Source organism: Pyrgilauda ruficollis, unplaced genomic scaffold (genome assembly GCF_017590135.1).
Source record: "Pyrgilauda ruficollis isolate IOZ18807 unplaced genomic scaffold, ASM1759013v1 scaffold14, whole genome shotgun sequence".
Classification (NCBI taxonomy): domain Eukaryota; kingdom Metazoa; phylum Chordata; class Aves; order Passeriformes; family Passeridae; genus Pyrgilauda; species Pyrgilauda ruficollis.
Genome location: NW_024512543.1, coordinates 210,001 through 231,951, shown reverse-complemented (window position 1 = coordinate 231,951; position 21,951 = coordinate 210,001). Strand labels below are relative to the sequence as shown.

The 21,951-nt window shown below is 35.1% G+C and overlaps 1 protein-coding gene across 1 annotated transcript in view; it reads left to right on the top strand.

Annotated features, from left to right (window-relative positions):
* DPH6 (diphthamine biosynthesis 6) overlaps window positions 1-21,951 on the top strand; it is a 190,151-nt gene that overhangs the window by 65,582 nt on the left and 102,618 nt on the right. The window contains exons 8-12 of the mRNA XM_041460167.1: window positions 2,225-2,312; window positions 9,781-9,931; window positions 10,821-10,952; window positions 14,500-14,629; window positions 18,843-19,017. Coding sequence (XP_041316101.1) covers window positions 2,225-2,312; window positions 9,781-9,931; window positions 10,821-10,952; window positions 14,500-14,629; window positions 18,843-19,017 — 676 coding nt within the window. The remainder of the gene's footprint in view (window positions 1-2,224; window positions 2,313-9,780; window positions 9,932-10,820; window positions 10,953-14,499; window positions 14,630-18,842; window positions 19,018-21,951) is intronic.

Below are 21,951 nucleotides of genomic sequence, written 5' to 3'. Positions count from 1 at the left end.
TAATTTCTGTAAACATGAAAAAATAGTAATGTTCTGAGAATCACTGATTGTACTCTTAGTCTTGTTCTAGCTTGATGTGTTTGTCCTGAGAAAGTTACAGAGTTACAGAAAGTTACAGTGTTGTAAAATTATTGGATGCTTTCTAGATCATCTAGAAGTCTTGAGAGATCAGATGATTTTGATTTCAAAACAAATAGCTGATTGAGACAGTTTTTCAACTGTTCTTCGGTTTTTTTCAGTCTTCTGAAAATTTCCTTAACAATATTCGTGTGGTTCCATTACAATCAAACATGAATCATCTTAGGTAGTCAAGTTCCTACTCAAAATTCAGATTTTTAGTGTGAAATGGCCTTACAGATTTTATTGGGGTCTCACAAATCATTGTTTTTCATTTTAAATCTCTGCTTTTCCTGTGTTTTGAGTTGGTTGGGGTTTTTTTACTATTTTCCAAGCTGGATATGACATGTCAACTTCAGGACTTGATTAGGTTTTTTTAATTGGAGACTAATTGGATGTAAACAGAACTATTCTGGTCTCCACCAATATTTTTTTTTTTACTTATTTCTGTTAGAATTAGCAGACACCATTGTCACTTGGAAACAATGATATTAATCTGAAGGAACTATGTATAAAGTATCTTATATCTTAAATAAAACCAATATTTTAATCATAAAGAATCTTGATAATTGCTCTCAAGAATGAACCTGAGGCCTATTCATCAAAAGACATTAAAAGTTTGCTTAAAGTGGGTCTTCTTATGTTAAAGGTATTTATCATAATTTTGTGATGTTTTGTTATTTTTAAATCCCAAAACACATTTTATAGAACAGATATTTCTGTTAATTTTACGCGTTTTTTGGGATCTGGCCAAAGCTTCAACCATTTTGAGTTTGCATTGGTTTTATGTGATATTACTAGAAATCTATCTATATCATCTCTTTGAACACTATGAAGGTACCAAGGGCACCGTGGTTTCCGGAAAATTATGTGTCCTTTGCTTACTTTCAACAACTTGCAGATTTTCTTTTACTGCATCTGAATTTCTCTTATGTTTTCCTTGAGTTTCTCACCTTCTGATGTTTGTTTCTTAGAGCTACCTTTTTCTTAAGTAGTAAAACTGTGCAGATGGATATAACAGATACTGCCTCTTGTGAATCAAAGTGTGACAGATTGTGTCTGTAAAAATGAAAACTAAAATTAACTAATTTGAATCAGCACACAGGAAGTTTAACATTGTTACCAACACATTTGGCATTAAAAAGTTGTGTCTGGTAGTCTTCACTATCAGATGCAAGATGGCTGGATCAGTCGATTTCTCAGTATGCAATACTGTATGTTGTTAATACTTCAGAAACTAATCCCTCAAGCATTATCAAAACAATGGACTTTTGAAAAATTTCCTATTGATGGAATTTAAAGGTTGCTTTATGTATTAGTCTCTGGAATCTAAAACACAGTGTAGTTTACACTTTCATAGACTACAGCTAACTAATTCTCTTAATATTGGTCTAGGAGTGTGGGAAAAGAGTGGGAGATTGGCAAGGAGGGTTGTAAATACTCTCAAGTGACTTGCAGCTGGGGTGTCAAAAACATATCTATCATAGTAATTGTTTTTGGCCTCATGTGTTGGATGAGTAGAGCATCTGTGTTTAGATAACACAAGCCTGTGATAGACTATGGGACCCTATTGAACACACTTGAGATTCCTGCCTGGCTGTGGGAAAGATGAAAGCACAGTGAGATATCGTACCCATGGCAATCCCTGAGATGCAGGTGGGACCCGCAGGTTTGGTGATGCTTTAGCATGGACCAAGTCTCTGGACTGCCTGTGTCCCTTCTTTTGTGCCCCTGCCTGAATGCTGCTTCAGGGGCCCCAGGTGGCGAGGTAACAAAAACAAGCTTACTCTTTGCATTTCATCTTTGGTTTTATGGTTGTTGCTGCATCTGCTGTGCCAGCTCACTCGGGAAGTATAGTTTATTCCTTTTGAAAATTGAAAATTTGTGAAGGTAATGTATTGTTCAACAATATGGTTTTATATAACTAACTACTTGGTCTTAATTTATATGAAAACATTGATAAGAAATTAATAGATTTTCAATGAGTTACGTTAGATTTTGTGTTACACAGTGACTAAGTGTTGTCTCTCTATATATATATATACTATTTGATATAGTCTCTAATATGTATACTATACTATTTAATGATAAAAATTTTGTATTTCAGAGATTCAGCTAAGGTGGTCATGCATTCGGCTGATGCATTTGCACCTGTGGCCTACCTTCATTTTTTAAAACTACACCTGGAGAATAAGGCAAGTAGGCTGCAAATATTCTTTTCCTTTAAAGCTATATGCATGCTTTCTAGTCGTGTTGTCACAATTTGGAGTGAACCACCATATTCTCATATAGGTGTTACATTCAAGTAACAGTGTACATATTTAGCTGAATTTCAGAACTTGCCCTTAGGAATGATCAAGCACACTTGTGTCAAGTGAATGAGTGCAGGTAGTATATTTGTGTGGTTTTTTTAATCTCAAAACCTCAAGGTGTTCAGTCAGTGTGGTTCAGTGAAGCACATGCGCAACCTGGGTAGAAGAGCTGCACTGTAGAACACAATTGTATTAGGAAATGGTATGAACCAAATGAGTATTGATTTGTTGTGAGGTGGCGTCTCTTTTTGATATTTTGGTTATAATGTGGATGATTTAAAACCTTGCTAACCTGTAAGTGCTTGAGTTTTGAATGTTCTGGGTTTTGCTTTTTTTCCATATGAAAAATACACTTAATGAATAACTTCTAATCACGTGGAGATTATCTTGGTCAAAAATTTTAAAGGAATCATTATTAGTTTATTGGAATTAATTCTATTAATTTATGATTCTGTAGAAAGAGCAGAACAGGAATAGGAACTCCAGTAGTTTAAATGTTGCAGACTTTCATGTGAGCAGAACTAAGGTCAAAACAGACAATATTTCATCACTTTTCTGTTTTTCATTTTATTATTTTACTGTTAAAATGATTTTCTTTTCTTCCTGAGCCTCTAAAGTATTAGTATTTTGCTGAAGAGAGTGCATCATGATCTTTTTTCTATTGTTGCAGTCATCTTTTTATAGCTCTTCTTAAGTCATTCTGCACATTGATGATTGAAGTGCAGAAATCGTTACAGAACATTGTTCTATTGGTATCTCAAATTTCATGTCTCTTAAGCAACATTTCCTGCATGTCTTTCAATAGATCATGCCTTCCCCTCTTCCATCTCCTTTTCTTTTTTTTAATTTTATTATTCCAAACAGATAAAATACCTCAGTGTTTTTCTTCCATGATGGCTCCATTTTGCCTTGGAAAGTAAATTGTATTTCATCCTGTCAATTTCTAGTTTTGGATTTCTTTCAAAATTAAAATATTAAATATTTGTGTGGGAGACTGTGAAAAGGATATCAACTGTGTGAAACAAAACCAAATAGGCTGAATAAAGGAAAATTTGGGAGTGTGGCATGGTGGAGAAGACTGATAATATATTGATATTTCTTTGGGGGCACTGACTTTATTGTTCATGGCAAACTTGGTGCTAAAATGCACCATACATCACTACAATGTGACAGGCTAGGGAAAATGAAAACCACAAAGCTTTACATAAATCAGAGGAAATATCATATTGAAATGCATAACATTTGATATAAGAATCAAGATTTTACTTTTATCTGTTCAGTAACTCTTTTCCCCTTCTTATGTAGATGTTTTAGATTTGGTTAAAGCCTTACAGTTTCAGGCAGTGTTGTAGTAAATGGTATTTCCAATCCATTGTAGACAAACCTGTCACACTTTGCAAGGGGTAAAATTTTCAGCAGCCCTGAATTTTGGTACATAAACTAATGTATATTTAAAAGGAAAATAGTCTGACTTTTGCAAAAGCATTAATATCTTTTGGTTATAAATTATTTTATGTCATAGTAAAATAAGCTAAGTTTTTGAGAAGTTATGAATATGGAGAACCAGTCAGTCTTTCAGATCATAACTGTTAGCATAATTTAACTGCATAATAATAAAGGCATGCCTTCAAGATTGATATGCCTGTAGTATTGTACTTTTGCTCACTATTTGGTGCTTATAAGCCTGTGGAAAATTTTAAGTATCAGTTAGTATTCAGCACTTAACAGCCAATCCCATAATAATAAAGTACTGCAGGAAAAAAACTGCTTCAGAAGGAGAACTAATTTTAGTTTGAGGCTTTCAAGGGATTACTGAAAATTGGGAAAAATAATACACCATTATGAACAATGTGTAAAAGTAGCCACTTTTATAAGCATTTTGTAGAAAATATTAACAGACTCCACAGTGAAGTGTAATTGTAACAAGTATTATGACATCAATTTTGTTATCATTTCTGCTGTAAGAGAAACATATTTTTAACTGAATTGCATGTTAATTTTGTCTTTTTTATTTGCCACAGGTCTTAATTTTACATTCCTTGAATTTACTTTTAAAATAATTTTGCAATTATAGCTAGTGCACCTTGGGTCTCTGCTGTCTTTCCTACTCTATATTGCATTTTCTTTAGCTAAATCTCTTCATGTTTGACTACAAAGACTGCCTAGAAATTCGGGTTAGATTGTTTCTGGCAGCAAAATGAGCCCTTTTGCCTAGGGGAACATAGCATTGAACTCACTGTTCTGGTTTAATGTATTTCTGTGCAACTTCAACATGTTTTATGCATAATAATTAAAGCTTTTTTTAAACACACCCACTTTTCTTTCATAAATAGTGATGCAGAAAAGGCTAAAGAGATAAATACTATATTTTGTTATTAAAAGTATTAAAAATATGATAAACAATTTTTGTAGGCATTTTACAAAAAACATTAAGAATAAAAAAGAATGATAATAAAACACTAATGCTCAAAATTTGGGAATGCTTCTTTTACTTCAGGATGAAAAACAAGGTCACCTCTATAATATAGATACCGAGTTTCATCAATATTTTGCTTTGCCAAGGTGCTCACTTCATACACTTAAAATGTAGAATGGTTTTTCTTGCGGGAGACAATTTCTGAAGCATATTCTAGAATCTTTGAGTTAGGTGTATTGGCCTTCTACTCAATAAAAATTAAATTCTGAGTATTTTCCATTAGGAAAAACAACTGTGAAACTTTTTTTTTAGTTTGTCAGCACAATGAACTTGCTTTTACTTTTTGCTATATTCTTTCTCTTCATTGTGTTGGCGTTGTAAAGATCAGAAACAGAAATTAATGCTGTTGGAGCTTCTGCTGATGGGAACATACCTCTGATGACAGTAGTGAACATACTAGCTGTTGTTCATGCTTTCACATTTGCTCTTTCCCGCATTTAATAATTAATACTTTGTTTCCGAGTTCCAGTGAGCGGGAGCACACACATCAAACAATACAGCATGGAAAACTGCAGCCCTTAAGTTTGAATAGTCCAGAATTAGAGGGAATCACGTAGTTTTCTTTCTACACTTTGCAGAAGAAAGAAGCCTGTTTGCCTATAAGAGACACAGAACTCATGCCTGCTGCTGCTTTTTCTTATAACGGACCATTGTGTTATATTACCTATTATAAACTGATATTGTGTTTTTCTGTTTGTAGAAGATCTTGACCTTCTAGCTGGAACACATCTCAGAAGTGCAAGCGGTTTGTCCCTGTTAAATGGCAGGAGATCTATTATACAGGTCATTTTGGAGAAGATTTTTAAAACACTTGTAGAGTTCTGTGACTTGTATACTTGTAAATTTAGAAAAGGTTTTCAGGAGATATTTGTGTGCCATGTGAACTAAAGGCACGCAAGCCTACAGGTTATATATGATTTAACATTGTAGCCTTTTCCTGTCTGATTCCTCATTATTTTAGTTAGTCTACATTTAGAACTTTAGCTGTAGAGTTAGACTTTGTCAGTGATGTCAGGGAAAATAGGAAGGAGTTTCAAAACATGTTTTGTTTATGGCATTATGGGTAGCATTTTTGAATACTTTGTCATCATTGAGCAATACTTCTCCTAAGCAACCTTTAGTTTCCCTTCTGCATCATAAGAATGTAGATAACTCTTGTAGTTTTCAGAACTTAATAAGAAATATCAAAAAACTTCTTTTGTGCTCTGATTTATTTCTAACACTACGATAATAAATAAAGGACTTTTCTTTTCTTCTCTATTTGCTTTCAGATTCAGTCCAGTTCTCTGAGAAAAGATAATTTTTAGTTCTCTTTTCATAGTGAAGATACTTTATTTGAAAGTATTTTAGCGTAACGGACATTCTTTCCTATGATTCTGTACATTGTACTCAAAATAATGCAAGATGCATATGATCCCTCTCATTATATTTATTTCAAGGAGTTCTGTTATCAAGGTACATCACAAAGAATAAAGAGATTATCATAATCTTTCATCTTCTGAGCTCTCTGCTCCACTGTATTCTCATTGCTGCTCAGTGGGAGAGTTATCAGTTTCAGAATTGTGTTGTGATAGGTTTTTATACCAGTTTCTGTAGCAGAGAATGTAAGCTTTTTAAAAAGACAATCTGTTGTTTTCATAAAAGACCACTGCATGGAATTTCAGCTATATCAGTCAAAGTCCTAGCTCCAAGGCTTTTTCAACAGGAGAATTTGGATCTTGGAACACTTGTGCATTTGCTTAACTTCATTCTGAGCACACTTGCATCAATGACATGAGTTATGTGAATATAGTTAAGTGTATGCATGCATGCAGGCTCTGATCCAAAATTAGGTTGGTATCACAATGTACAGTGGGTGTGGGAGAAACTGTGTAACAAATGGGAAAATATATTGCTTCTGTGAAGTAACATGAAAATGTTATGCGATAAAATAGGTTCTGTAAGATTTAATTAAAATGTCATTATAGCAAACTTGATTTTTTCTTTTTAAAGCGATGAGGGAAATATTATTCAGGGAAAGTTACTCTGTTTGTGGCAGTCTATAAGTTTTAGCTTCTTAGATTACTTCCTCTGTTGAGAGGAATGGAAGACCAACATTTGTGTGGATTTAAATATAGCTACTAAACAGAGTATGGCAGCTCTGCTTAGGCTGGCATTGAGCCTGTTGTTCCTTGGGTGCCAGGTTCCACACTTAATACTTCTGCTGTAGCCTGCACCTGTGCTGCTGTGGGAAGTGATTGATTACCAATGTTTTTGGAGCCTTGAATGAGTCATTGTGATGTATCATAGGCATTGAAATCAACAGACATCCCAAATTTTTTTGCAGACTGCATCTTGTAAGAGATCTCTGATATTTCACAATAATTTCCAAAAATTTTGTGTTTGTATCTGTAGATCTTTTCAAAGGTGATTATATAAATCAATAAAAGCTAGTAAAAAAACTGGCAAGCTGGATCTTTTTCCTTTCCAGTTAACATTTTTTTTCCCTTCTGATGGATTTTTATGTCATAGTGAAGTTAAAATCCAGGTGATGTAAAAACAAAACCCGAAGTACCAGTAGCAGTCTGTAGGCACAGACACATCACCATGTCTGTGCCTGCTTACTCGGGGCTAGGACCAAGAGGTGCCAACTCTGCATGTGTTACTTTAGAACTCCCCTGAATGCCCATGCTACAATGCAAATTGATTGTTTCATGGTGGATGCTATGAATTGCTCAGTGAAAATGATTTATTTATTAAAACAACAAAACATTTGCAAGAAGCAAGTGGTAGCACTTCTAGCGTGTGATGCTCCTATACAATCTGTATATTTCCATGAAGTGGTATCTTGTAGATAAAAAAAATAAGAAACTTTTGAAACAATTTAATTTCCTTGGTTCTTGTAGCTTAAACCATCTTAAGATCTTTTTCAATTACAGATTTGTGTTCCTGCTTCTTTATTTTTTTAAGTTATACCTGAAGACTTAGGAGCAATCAGGCATCCCTCTAGGGAATGGCAAGATGCACCCACTGATAGCAGTAGTCAAAGGTGTAATTCAATGAGTGGGAAATGGTACAGATGCTGCTGGATGCTTATCTTTTGTAATGTTGGAATGCGTGTCATGTTTGTGCTAAATTGCAGTTTTTGTCTAGGCTATTATGTTACATCTTCTTGACTTCTTTTAACCTCTGAGGTACAATTGATTCAAGTAAAGTAGATTATTGCCTTGACTTTCATGTCTTTCTTGGAGGAATGAATAAAATGAAGTCCAATCAAAGAACATCAGCCCTTCTTAGATAATAGACTTAGTGTTTACAGTGCTTATAAAACTACCTATGACCTCTTTCAGTGTCAGCAGAACTGAGTTTCCTCTCACAGATAACGATCTTTTTGTAATTTAACCTTTTCTTAAAATTTCCAAATGTACTTCTTTAACTTAACTGGATCCTTTTTCACTTCAGTGAAGTCAAACATTGATGGTTGGGTTGAGTTATCACAGAGCATCACATGCATACTGTAGTTTTCTGCCTTTATTTTTCTGACTTTTTTGTGATTAAAATGAAGATAAATATTTAAAGTTGCAATAAGATAGGTTTTATTTTCCACAGGAAAGAAAAAAAATACAATAAAATTAAATGCAATAAATATTTCACTATGTAATGTTAATGTTATTTTTAATGACATTTTGCACGGAACATGAATTTATCAGCTAAAGGAATATTCAGAAATTTCTAATCACTATTAGGAATTGTCAAAGGTTTCATGTTTTTTCAATTTGTTATCTTTCCTGATCTGGATTTATTATAACTTTTGTGAATTTGGTATTTAAGAAGCCTTCAGTAAAATGCATAGTTTAGACACTACATGAAATTTGAGATCTTTGGGAAGAAATTTAATTGATAGAATCTGGCATTACAGCATGCAGTGGTGTTTGATTAGGGTTTCTAGGTAAATTCTGTCATAATTCATACTGCTTTTAGATAGACAAGTGGTATTACCCAAGCTGGTAGTCAATGTGCTCTGCAGATTAGGCTGATTGGAAAATCAGATGGGAGAGAGTAAGGGTTCTGATTGCTCTAAAATTAAAAAGCAAACAAAAACAACTTCACAAAAAATGTATGCTGTAGTTATGTGGCATGTTCAAAATGTAATGAGCACTGAATTGTTAAAGACTGGTCAGTAAGCACTCTGCCTGTGCATTTTGCTTTAAAAGGTGCAGTGGGTAGTTTTCTCTTCCTGATCCTGTGAAAGCATTTGGGAAGAATTATTTTTCTTCCTTGTCAAGAAGTTGCTTCAGTGTATAGATCTTGGGAAATGCATTTTTCTGTTATCACAACTGATATCAAAGCGTTTGATGGAAAGGATAGTCTTTGTGAGATAACAAAGATTTTTTTTTCCAGGCACTGCCTTTATTCATTGTTCCAAAAAGTTTAAAATTTTCTTATTAATCTTTTGCTCTATTTCAAGTATTTGATACAAAGTTAATTATAAAATTATTACTTTTGTGCTTTTGTTCCTTTGTTCACTTAGTTTATACTATTTTTTTGAAAACATAGTTGTCTTGTATATAATTGTGGGATTCCATTTCTTCATAATAGTATTCTTTCTGTCTTTATTCTTGGATCTCATAATTTTCCATATCTGCTGTCCTCAGTTACTAAGTCTGCCTTTTTCTTCCATTTGTTATATCAACAGGAGTACATTATGTTTTGCCAGTTCTGCAATCTAATGGGAAATCCTAATGCTATTTTTTTGTGAATTGTTCTAAGATATGTATCTGTTGAACTATAGTATTTTTTGTAACTTAAACATGTATTTGAATGATAAAATGTTCTGATTTCATACTGCTTGGCATGGTATTTACTTGCTTATTTTATTATGTTTGGCTCAAGCAGGAAGAATCCTTGGGTACTTTTGTGGTCAGTAGCTGTTCTTGTGAGATAAGCTGTATGGATGATGATATTTTTCCTTCATCAGAAGAGTATGAACCACAGAAAAATATTCCTGTCATCTGGAAGACTTTGAAACATAAGTCTTTGGATTTCAGTGAGTTTTGCACAGTTTTTTTTTTTTTTTTAAATGAGATAAAAAGATTGACTGTTTCATGCAGGTGAAATATCTTAATTACTATACAAACACTCCTGAAAAAAATGTGCTTGACCTGTAGTAATTAGTCTGAAAAGAGAGATCTTACTAGAATGCATTTTTCTGATAATAATCAATAGATCTATAGTAGTGAAGCATTTCAAGTTAGTTTACGGGAGCATAACACATTATTTTTTCTTTCCTCTCTCTTCCCTTCTCTCTCCTCCTCCTGGAAATACTGCAACATTTGTGTTACACTACACACATAGATGGATAAACTTCCTAAAGACTAAGTTTCACAGCTAACAGTGTTTGGGTATTGAATCCTATTTAGGTCTTTGGTGTTTCTTGAACATGGAGAAGTGCCTGGTGGGCTTTAAAAATGTCTAAACATGTTATGCATTTGCAAAGATAGTCAGAAACCGGGTTAAGCACCTAACTTCCAGTAAAATTTGGCATAGTAGTTTGAAAATCTGTTTTTATGCCACTTGAATACTTTTGAAAATTTTAGCTTTTCAGTGTCACATCTTGTGCCAAGTCTGTAACCAAACAGGTCGAGAAATTGTAAAAGATCAGCAAAAATGGAAAGGAGGAGAAAAAGTACTGAAGTTCTCAGCTAATGTGCTACTTGCATGCATATTTTGTGAAGGCAGTGTTGGAGAAGGATTTGGGAGCTTTGCTTCTAGAACTCTTACTTTTATATCTGTTTGTAAATATTTTTGAAGATGTTTTTACAGTTTGTCAGTTTCTGTTCTGTTGAAGTTCTTCTTTAAACAATTTAAAATGTATCCTTGGTTAATCTGAAACCTTTCATTGTTATAATCATGGTTCTTTTCTTCATTTTCCATAGCTAAGACACTTCAAAATTCGGGAAAATCCCTGAGTGGTTACCAGTGGTTTTCAGGTATCATTGCCCACTTCCTTCCATCAAAGGATAAAAATGCTCAAGATGCAGCACGGGAAGCATTTTCTTCTCTGAGAGGTGCTTTATTCAGTTAATACATTATCTGCTGTCACTGATTGTGTTTTTAATATGATCTTAAGGAAAAATCTGTATTTTCATGTGGTTTTATAACTTTATACGTTGTGGTTGTTGGTGTGCCATCTCCTTTTGCATTTGATTGGAACCTTTGATATCAAGACTGCCAGCTTTAATATTTAACACATCATAATTTCACTGACTTTGAAGGCCCTGGAAAACCAGAGTGGTGTTCATATCACTGTAAAAACTCTATTTGCACAGTACTTGCTCACTTTATAGCATTCTTGACATATATAGTGTGTGTATGTATGTGTGCTATAGATGCTGTCTACTTGCTAAAACACATTTGTAGCTTCCATAATTTTAAATTAAGTTTTCTAGAAAGCTGATATACATTTTGGCATCTAGGATTAGGTCAGTAGCAGTAAATCTCATTTATATTCTTAATGTAAAGGCAAAATTGCTGTCTTGGGAATCATGAAATCCAGGTTCCTTACAAGATTCTGACATATAATGTTGATGGGTTTTTTTCCTGACATAAAGTGTTCATGTTTTTGTTTTGTATTTTTTCATTCTAAAGTTTAAGTAAAGTATGTTTGTACAGGCTTCTTTTCATTCACAAAAATGGAAATGATTTTTAGTATCTAAATGGGTAAACTCATGATCTTGTTTATGAATTTACATGAGATATTGACCTAACATATCTTATATTTTTGTATGTCCACCTGAGTATTCATGATTAAATATAGGACGGTAAAGAAACCCTAGAATATTTTTTCAGAAGCAAAGTTATACTTGGTAGAAGATCATTAAGCTAGTTTTTCATTGTTTGGAAATCAGCAAGGTGGAGATGATCAGACTTTTACAGAAAAAGACAATAGATTTTAGTGTAAATCTGCATATCATCTGTAAAGTGAAGCAAGAGGGTTTTGCAGTCTTTTTTTTTCTCATTATATTTGAATGGAAGTTAGCTGGTACAAACATTATGTAACTTAACATCTACCAAAAAACTTTTTGTCTGACTAGTGCAGTAGCCTGTTGCTTTCAGTAGATTACTTGCATTACTTGTGTGATGGTAAGGAAACAAAGTAGTTTTCTGATCCTTTGCAGAAAATTTCAGTTCTCATGTTTCTTTTAGTTATTCTCCTTTTGGAAGTGGGTGTGGCAACTGAATGAATTATGGTTCTGTCATGACAAACAAAACAATTTGTTTCTGAGAACTTAATCTGCAGATGTGCACAAGGCTTTTTCTGAACACATATTTTGAATCTGTACAGCAGTTCAGCTTCACTGTAGTGAGAATGGAATAAGCACAGTTCTTTTAAACTCTTTGCACTTCTAAAGTGAATGTGTGTGGACAAAAATATTTGGAAATGGAAATTTCTTACTAGATGCTATGAAACATTCTGTAGAATGGATGGAATTCTATGAAGTCAAGAATGGGAGGGAATGCAGTGTATTGCTGTTTATACATTTGTTTCCTTAAACTCTCATGTTAAACTTTTTTTATATATGATTGGAAGATGTCAAAGACTGCTTCACTTTATATAATATAAAGCAGCTGTGGTTTAGTTGTACCATGGCAAAGTTTCATAAGCTGAAGGAAACTGTGCATTTTTATTACATCAAAACAGGCTAAAGTTCTTAAATGCTACTTCCTATAGACAGTTTGGAGCCTGTATTTTGTGGCTCTCAGCTAAGGATTCTGGATAACCCCCTTAATAAAAAAACAAGCAAAAAGACCCTAACAAAACAAAAAGCCAACAAACCAACCAACCAAAAACAATCAAAAAGCTGTACTTCAGTCAATGTAAACTTTAGGGGCAGTTCTGCTTAAGAATAGGGGTGAGTCTTACCTGATCATATTCTATAAATTATTAGAAACCATGAATGGCTTGAAATTCAACAGAAAGTCTGTAAGGTTTCCCTGTATATCCAGGACAGATGCAATGGGAATGCAGGGAAACCGTTTCAGGTCCTGTCCCTGAAAAACAGAAGTTGTTGTGAAGAGCCCAAGAGTTCATCATGTATGCCCTTCTACTAGAGAAAGTGTTTTGGGAATCAATTTTATTTTGATTATAAGCTGGGGAAAAGTTATTTCCCACCATTCTTCTAATTAATGCAGGGGGGAAAGGGATAGTACTTTTACTTAGAAGATATTTTTAAAGTAAAGGTAGGAATTATGAATTTATCCAAATCACTCCCATCAGCTTGCTCTGTGTCCACAAATTAGACTTAGTTTGTTGGCTCATATATTTTAAATTTAGAGTGGGGATGCTTGTGTGTGCAGAGGTATGTATCAGTTGATTGAGTGATTTTTCTCCCTCCAGTATTCCATATAATGCTGCAGAGCTTTTAACTGCAGACCTTTCTTCTTGACTAAAGCGCTGGCTGGAAATTCAAAAATTGTCCTTGTTTCCTCCTTAAATGTGTGACCAAACTAATCTTAATGAAAATGTGCAGAATCCTGAACTGTCTTTTAAAAACACTGAAAAGTTTAACACAAAAACTATTTCTTACTAAGGTGACAACCTTCAGAGATTGTCTTTATACCCTTGTACTTCTCAACTTAAAAACAAATGTATGAGTATATATACATGTGCACACTGTAACATTAAAGGGCAAGATGCCCAAAATTACACTGAGAACAACTTTACATGGCTTATTTAAATTAGGTCACAGAGTATTCTCTTATATATGTTCTATATTCAGAGAAGATTTTGTCTTCATTTAGTTTCTATTGCTCATGAGCTACAAAAGGGACACTGCAGAGCTGATGACATATCTGGTTATGACATATCTGGTGGTTGACTGTATGAGAGTAATACATTCTCTCTGAGCACTATGTCTGGAGTATTCTATGCATACACATTCAGATGATCTTGACTTCTCATTATCTCTTCTCTAGCTGTCTGCTTGAGCTTTCCTCTGCTCTCATCTTTACTTCATTTCTCCTGTGACCACTTCTGTTTCCTATTGTCTGTCTTGCCATTTATAATTCTTTGTTTATGCAGAGATTATTATTGCAGTGAGAGTTTTTAAAAACAGCTTAGACAAGCATCCCTCTGGAATGGCATATAAATATTTGATCTTTTTCTTGAAGATGGCTGTTGTCCCTTCCAGTTCTGTATTTTTGTGATTCAAAGTCCTTTGTAGATTACTAGCTGTCACAGAATGAACACCCCACCCCAAGCCCGCCCAAGACAATCGAACTTATGGCTACAAGTAATTCAGGCTGTAACATATCTACATGCATGAATGCATGATGTGTTTTCATGGGACAAAAATTCACCATTGCTCAGAGTAGATAAAATTTATTTTGTAGTCTACTTCTGTATATTTGGAAAACTAACATGAGAAAGAATATAATGAAATAAAGAAGTATTAAATGGGGAATGGTAGTATATTGCAAAATCTTCAGTCATGTTTAGACAACAGTTAGGTTATTGCCAGTTGGTTTGCTGAACAAAACCAGAATGCCTATGCTGTCTTTCTAAATACATTTACAATATTCTGTCTTTAACAGCTATTTTTTTTTATCCTGCAGCTAATTTGACTTCAGAGGGATTGAAACTGAAGGATATTATTTTGATTCATCTGTATATAAAGAGCATGAAAGATTTCAGTGTTATAAACTCAGTTTATGTGACAGAATTTGATTTGTGTCCACCAGCAAGGTAGGATTAGACTACCGCTATAGTATATTTATGATGCACTGTAATAGACTGAATTATTGTTGCCATATTTGTGAAGCATTTTGCCAAATGTTTGTGTCTCACAGAAGAAGACTTTTGCTGCCTTTTGGAGTATTAACATCACAGCTGCTCATGTCAAAACTACTAGGGTTAGAAATTCCTGCTTTAATATATACCATAAGGTTTACAAATGCCCCCCCCCATATGGACTTACAGAAGGATCATACATGGTTTGCAAGTCTTAGTTCTTTTTGACTTGATTGAACTGACAACTGTTTGTATTGCTGGGATTTTATTTGCTTTTCTTTTCTGTTTGCATCCCTTGACCTTGGCAGTGCTTCTCTGAATGCAACCCAGGATATCATCAAACCTCTTTGTCACAAGGGCACGTTGTTGGCTCATGTTCAAGTTGGTGTCCATCAAGACCCTCCAGTCCTTCTCTGTAATGCTGCTTTTGAGCCAGTGGGCCCACAGAATATACTGGATTTTGGGTTTGTTCCTCCCCCAGGTGTAGGACTTGCAGCTTCTCCTTGCTGAACTTCATCAAGTTCCTGTGTGCCTGTTTCTTCATCCTGTCAACATCCATGTGGATGGAAACTTGCCAAGGATGCACTGCCCCATCATGTTAATTATGAATGAAGATGTTGAACAGGAGTGGACCCAGTACAGGCTCCTGGTTGTACACCTGTGAGACTTTGTGCCACTGATCCCACCCACTGGGCCTGGCTGTTCAGATAATTTTCACTCCACCTCACTCTCTGCTCATCCAGCCCATACATCAACAATTTCTCTATGAATGTGTTATAGGAGAAAGTGTCAAAAGCACTACTAGAGCCTTACTGCCAGCATTGTCTTCCTAAAAGTGATGGGGTCTGGAACCTTCTAGGTCTTTATGAAAAATGTTACTGATTTTGTTCTATTTATTTTGTTAAATACTAAAGCAAAATTGTTATCTGAGCAGTTGCTTGGGATTTACGTCATGAGATACTGACAGTTATTTCAAAACTATATTTAGTCTGTTTCTTTTCTTCCCCTGCCTATATGCACTTGGCTCTGGTTGAAGACAAACACTGCATTAGATGGATCTTTGGCTCAATCCAATCTGATTGTTCTTTATATCTTGTGTTTCCCTGAGATAATGACATTAAATGGATAGCTTAGCTGCCCTTCCATGTTCAGTAAGAATTCAAGTATGAAAAGAAATTACATTGATGATAACACTTTAATTCATAGATATACAAAGCATAGTTTTTTCAATTTGTGTTGTACAAAATCTTCTATGTTGCATCCAAGTCTACGTCTGACATAATGAAACTGCTTGGTGTGTACTATGTGATTCCTGTGTTATTCGGGTGTAGTGGGTTTGTTTTCTGTTGGAAATTGGATAAAAAACACCTAGCCCATGAATTTTGTCTTTTTTTAAAAAGATGTGTGTTAAAACTAATTTTCTCTTTGTATTTTTTATTGCCTTTGTCAAAATGGCTTATTTCTTTTTACAGTAATTTGTAATTTTTTACAGTAATTTCTTATGCTTCTGAGATAGTATGCTGAGAATGCAGAACTGATGTAGCTTGAGAAATTTCACTTGAATCATAGGTTAATACATGTTGCAAGGGACCTCTGGAGGTCATCTAGTCTAATCCTGCACTAAAAGCAGGGTCAGCTATGTGGTCATACCTCTTGTCTTCTTCATATTTTTAAAACCGACTGTTCAGCGATTTTCTAATGAAAAATCCTATATTTCATACTCTTACTGCAGAATATGAAGTGTAATAGAGGCTTGTGAATTTTAAGTGTAGCAAGACAAATAGTTCAAAGACATTGTTAAGATAATCATCACATTCCACTACACTGCCTGTGTGTCAGACCCAAAGCAAGCAGAGAGAGCTTCTTCAAGATGCTGACTGTAAGCCAGCATTATTAAATCAGAGAGAAATGGGAGGGTCGGCTGTGTGTGCCTTCAGAGGAGGGATCTAATCCCAGCTGCAAACTACACAAAATTAGTCTCCACTCCTACATGTTGTAGGTTCTCTTTATAGTACTCAACTTCTCACAATTTAACTTTCATTTCTTATGACTGCATGTTTTAGGCCTCCACATTTGTATAGCCAGCTACATAGCCTTCCATCAGTAAAATAAAAGGTAGAAAGATTAGAAAGTTGCTGGAAAATGGCTTTTTACTTTTATTTTTATGGAGCAAACAGTTTTCAGAGCATCATAGAATATCCTGAGTAGGAAGGGACCCACAAGGATCATCCAAGTCTGGCTCATGATCCTGCATGAGACACATTAAGAGTCACGCACTGTGCCTGAAAGCATTTTCCAAATGCTTCTTGAGCTCTGTCTGGTTGGTGCTGTGACCACTTCCCTGGGGAGCCTGTTCCAGTACCCAACCTCCTTCTGCCTGAAGAACCTTTCAATAATATCCAACCTAAACCTCCCCGACACAACTTCATACCATTCCCTCAGTCCTGTCACTGTCACCCAGAGAAGAGATCAGTGCCTGCCCCTCCTCTTCCCCTCATGAGGAAGCTGTAACTGCAGTGAGGTCTCCCCTGAATCTCCTCCAGTGACCAAGTGACCTCAGCTGCCCATCAAGGCCCTTTGCCATCTTTGTTGTTGTCCTTTGGATGCTCTCTAACACTTTATATCTTTCTTGTACTGTAGCACCCAAAACTGCCCCCAGCACTGAAGGTGAGGCTGCCCCAGCTCAGAGCAGAGCAGGATAATCCCCTCCCTTGCTCGGCTGGCCATGCAGTGCCTGAGGCACCCCAGGACACGCTTGGCCCTCTTGGCTGCCAGGACACTGCTGACCATGTTCAACTTGCCATTGACCAGGGTCCTCAGGTCCCTTTCCACAGCACTGCGTTTATGTTGCATATTTGTCTATGTTGCATTTTGTCCTGAAGAAAAATTATACAGCAGTTTGCATGGTTGCATCATTGCATTATGTACAGAGGCCTGGTTGTGGAAGTTCTTACAAGTGGTATGCTGGAAGCACTGACTCGGGTGTGGATCTGCAATAAATTTGCAAAATTGTCTTGAAAATTTACCAGCCCAAGCAGAAAATCCATTCATCCATGCTTATGATGATGGTAATGAGGAAAAACTACTGTATTTACATGCAGTAGGTGAGGAGAAAAATAGTTTTCTTGGAAGAAATAAGCAAGATGGGAAGAATTTTATAAGGCTGTTACATGATATGTAAAGAGAACAAGTAATTTCTTGTTGGATTCCTGCTGGGAGCTAAATGACTTTTCTATGCATGGACTGCAAATATAATTATTTTTCAGGCTTTGAAATGTTGATTTCCCCACATAGATCTCAACCCCTCCGCTTTTTAACTGGCCACATGCAACATACGTCTGTCTGTTCATCAAGGCTCTCAGTCTTCCTTGGAGGAAACAGAAGTGAACCTTATAAATGAATGCCTAAGTAGATTTTGAGTCCTGTCATATGTATGTGTGTGTCATGCAACTTAAAGTATAGCAGGAAAATATACTAGTATTACAAATAACCTGTGAGAAGTTGTAAAGGAGCTATAAGCTGCTGCTTTTTAGAAAACTTTGACACTGTCTCTTGGCAGCCTCATAGTCAAACTCAGGAAGTGTGGACTGGGTGAGTGGACAGAGAGGTGGATTGAGAACTGCTGGAATGGCAGATCCCAGAGGGTCATAGTCAGTGGCACAGGTCTAGTTGGAGACCTGTCACTAATAGTGTGCAGTGTCTTGGATGAAGGTGCAGATCCCTTCAGCAAGGTCACTGGTGACACCAAGCTGGAAGGAGTGGCTGATACCTCAGAGGGCTGTGCAGCCCTGCAGAAGGACCTCAACAGCTTGGAGAGATGGGCAGAGAGGAACTTTCTGAAATTCAGCAAAGTCAAATGCAGGATCCTGCACCTGGGGAGGAATAACCCCATGCACCACAGGCTGCAGACTGAAGTGCTGGGAAGCACCTCTGTGGAGAAGGACCTGGGGGTCCTGGTGGACAAGAAGCTGTCTATGAGGAGATAACAGTGTAAAAGCTAGCAGGTTATTGCCGTACTCTAACTTTTGTTATATGATATGGGCAAAATTTCCTAAGCTAATATCCAGACCAAAAAAAAAAAAAAAAAGAAAAAAGGAAAATAAATGCTGGATGCTGGTTCAAGCAAACTTCTGTTTGAAAAAAAAAAAAAATCATCTTGTATTTTCAGAGTATGTGTGGAAACACTGTTACCTGATGGAGTGCTGTTTTGCATTGACTGCCTTGCACATAAGTATGACATGGCAACAGATGATTTAGTACATGATGAGAAGCTGGTCATGCATGTACAGAGCATTTCCCACTGGGCACCTGCCAGCATAGGACCTTACAGTCAGTCCATCAAGGTAAGAATTTTAGTTACTTCATGTGAAATATGTGCGCCTTTTACTGAAATGAATGCAGTTATAAAGTCACTTTATCTTTTTTCATTCTCTCCGTGTGCAAAAGAAAATGTGTTAAAAAAAAAACTTCAGCATTTTGAATTTATGTTTTTAAAACTTGTAGACAACTTACCTCTCATCAGTTCTTCATTTTGTGATAATAAAACTGGTTAAATTATGCTTTTCAGAGAATCTCAAGAGCAGCATACTTCTGTTGTATATTATAATTAGACAAAAAACCTGTCATACATATACTTTTATAATCTGCCTAGAATATAAACAGAATTTAGGAACAGCTGAGGCTATTTCAGTTTCCTTGTTAAAGCTCAAGCTTTTTTATAGGTAGAGTCAATCCTAAAATGCGTATTTAATTAAATCCTTTTTGAGGCTTGAGGTGCTGCTTAACCATTTAAAAAAACATCAAGGTTGAAGAACTGTTCTATTTTTTTAAATAATAGCAAACTGAGTGGAATATTGCATACTATTTCGAATAATAAAAAGGAGGCAGTAAAGTATCATGGAAAAGTGGACCAAAAATGTGTATTAAAAAAATTCTCCTAATCTGGTACTTTCTGTCCACCTAGTACTATTCTGATAATTCATAAACTGTCTCAACCTTTTCTGTTGCAGAAAATACATAGCTATCTTACCAATACTCTACTTATGTAATACATTGTCCAGTGTTGTGCGGACTGATTTAAGCAAGACTTTCTGACATCTGTTTAAAATGCCTGAAATATTTTTGAGTTTGCAAATCTATTATAATGGCCATGCAATTATACTTTGTTTTGTCTTTGTACTATTTACATAAAAATTCAGGAACAGTATTTTGCTTCAGAAGCTCATGTGGAATTTGTTTTATTTTCAGGAAGAAATGTTGTTAGATTACTACTGTATGAATCTTGTTCTTACAGGAGGGTGGGGTTTTATCATCTCTCTGTATCCATTTTTCTTGAGAAAGCAGGAAGTCAGTTTATTAAACTTTGTTCCATTCAGACTTACACTTTAATGATCATAATGGTATCATATAATGCATAATCCTTCAAAGGTTAAAATTAATCAGCTTTGTATCTGTTATTTGGAGAAACGTCTCTTACATTGCAACTGATCTCCATATCCTGGAACTGTCGTCAACTAAATTCAGAAAAGTGTGTCAATTGAAAATTGCTTCGGTAACCCAGTGAAAAATCTCATGTTGCAATTGTCCATAAGCAGGTGCCAGATTTTCTGGTGCTATGGGACAGTCACTGTACCCAAAGAAAAGTTCATATGTCTTCAAATATAATGTGACCAGTAACACTGGTCATCAATTCAAACATTAAGGAGAATTTCTCACTGGTGTTTTTGGTTTACTTTATTTTTTTTTCTACCCTCAGAGAACATTTTCATTAAGCAACATTGTTTTCCCTTATAGTGTAAGATAAGTAGTTTTACTTTTAAAAATTACCACAGGACTAAAGTAACAGTAATGGAAAGCTGTACCTCTGCTAAAGGATTACTCGCTTGTTGTCCTTTACAGCTGTGTTCTGTCTCTTGTCTACAAACACCTATAGGGGGAATTGGTGGTATACATGGCAGCCATATTATTTTCTTTGCCAGATTTTGCCTTCCTACTACCAACTATACATTTCATCTGAGTATCAATATTTAATACTCTGGTTTTGTCTTGCAAAGAATTTTTGACTTTTGGTAACATTTCCATTCTGCAGAGCTTGATAAAGTACATGTCAAATCTAATAGAACAAATAAACATTTTAGTAAATGTTTTTAATATTTAAATATTTTTGCTTTCTAAAATTGCATATAAAGGATACAACTTATAAAACCTTTTCATAAGAAGACATCATAGAGGAGTGTATTAGTGCATAAACAAAGTATTTTAATTTGAAATTTTACTAATGGAAGATACCAATTTTGTATCTTCTTAATCATTTTCCAAAATTAAAGTCTTTAAATGGGCTTTTAGAACTTCTTAAGGCTATGTATGGACAGGTTTTTAGCTCTTAAGTTCAACAGCAGAAGTAAGCACTTCAAATATTTTAGAAATGGAATATATTTTCCAGAATAAATAAGGAAGGAACAAAAGTGAGGTTTTCATTTTTGTAGTCAACAAAAATTATTTTAAATCATACAAATTTAATGATGATGAAATGTTTTTTAGTTTTTTATGATTGAGGAACAGAAGCTGAATGATCTTAAAACAGTAAATATTTATTACCCTTATGTTGTAGATGTGTAGAGTTTGTTTATCTTTTCCTCGACAGCAATTGGACAATTAAATTTTTGTCTTTTTAGTCCAATATGAAGTTTTGTGGACCCTGGGGAATCAGCATGTATTTTTGCACAGTGTTTTTGCTGAGTTCAGAATAGACTATAGACTAATATTCAGGATATTGCAAGTTGGGATTGATGTACCCTGGCATGTAAGAGCAGAGCTGGCAGCAGAAAGATGTAGGTAGTTCATGCAAACTATGGAATTCACACTTTGGGCTCAAAAATCACTCAGCATAGCATCATTTCAATTCGGTGGGAATCTTTCAGGCTCTTGCCAACAGTGCTATGAGGACAAAAAGTAAAGATTGTGAATTTACTACAAAAATGTCCTGACCTCAGTTTGCTAGACACCAAACAGTGGCAGAATGAAATTATGATTTTCAAATGACTTATAGCAAAGTTCTTCTTTTGAAGTTCTTTCTTCTCTGGGATTAATATTCTATGAAAACAACTTCAGTGTTTCTCTTTGTAAAAAATAGACATGAACTGTTTGAAGATACAGTAAGACATCACATATTTTGTATGTATGCCAACATTATATGCATCTATGAATTGATTGTGTCTGCTGAATCCTTTAGTTTGCTTCATGACCTCAATTCTTGCCCTTTGACAGCTGTTAGATCC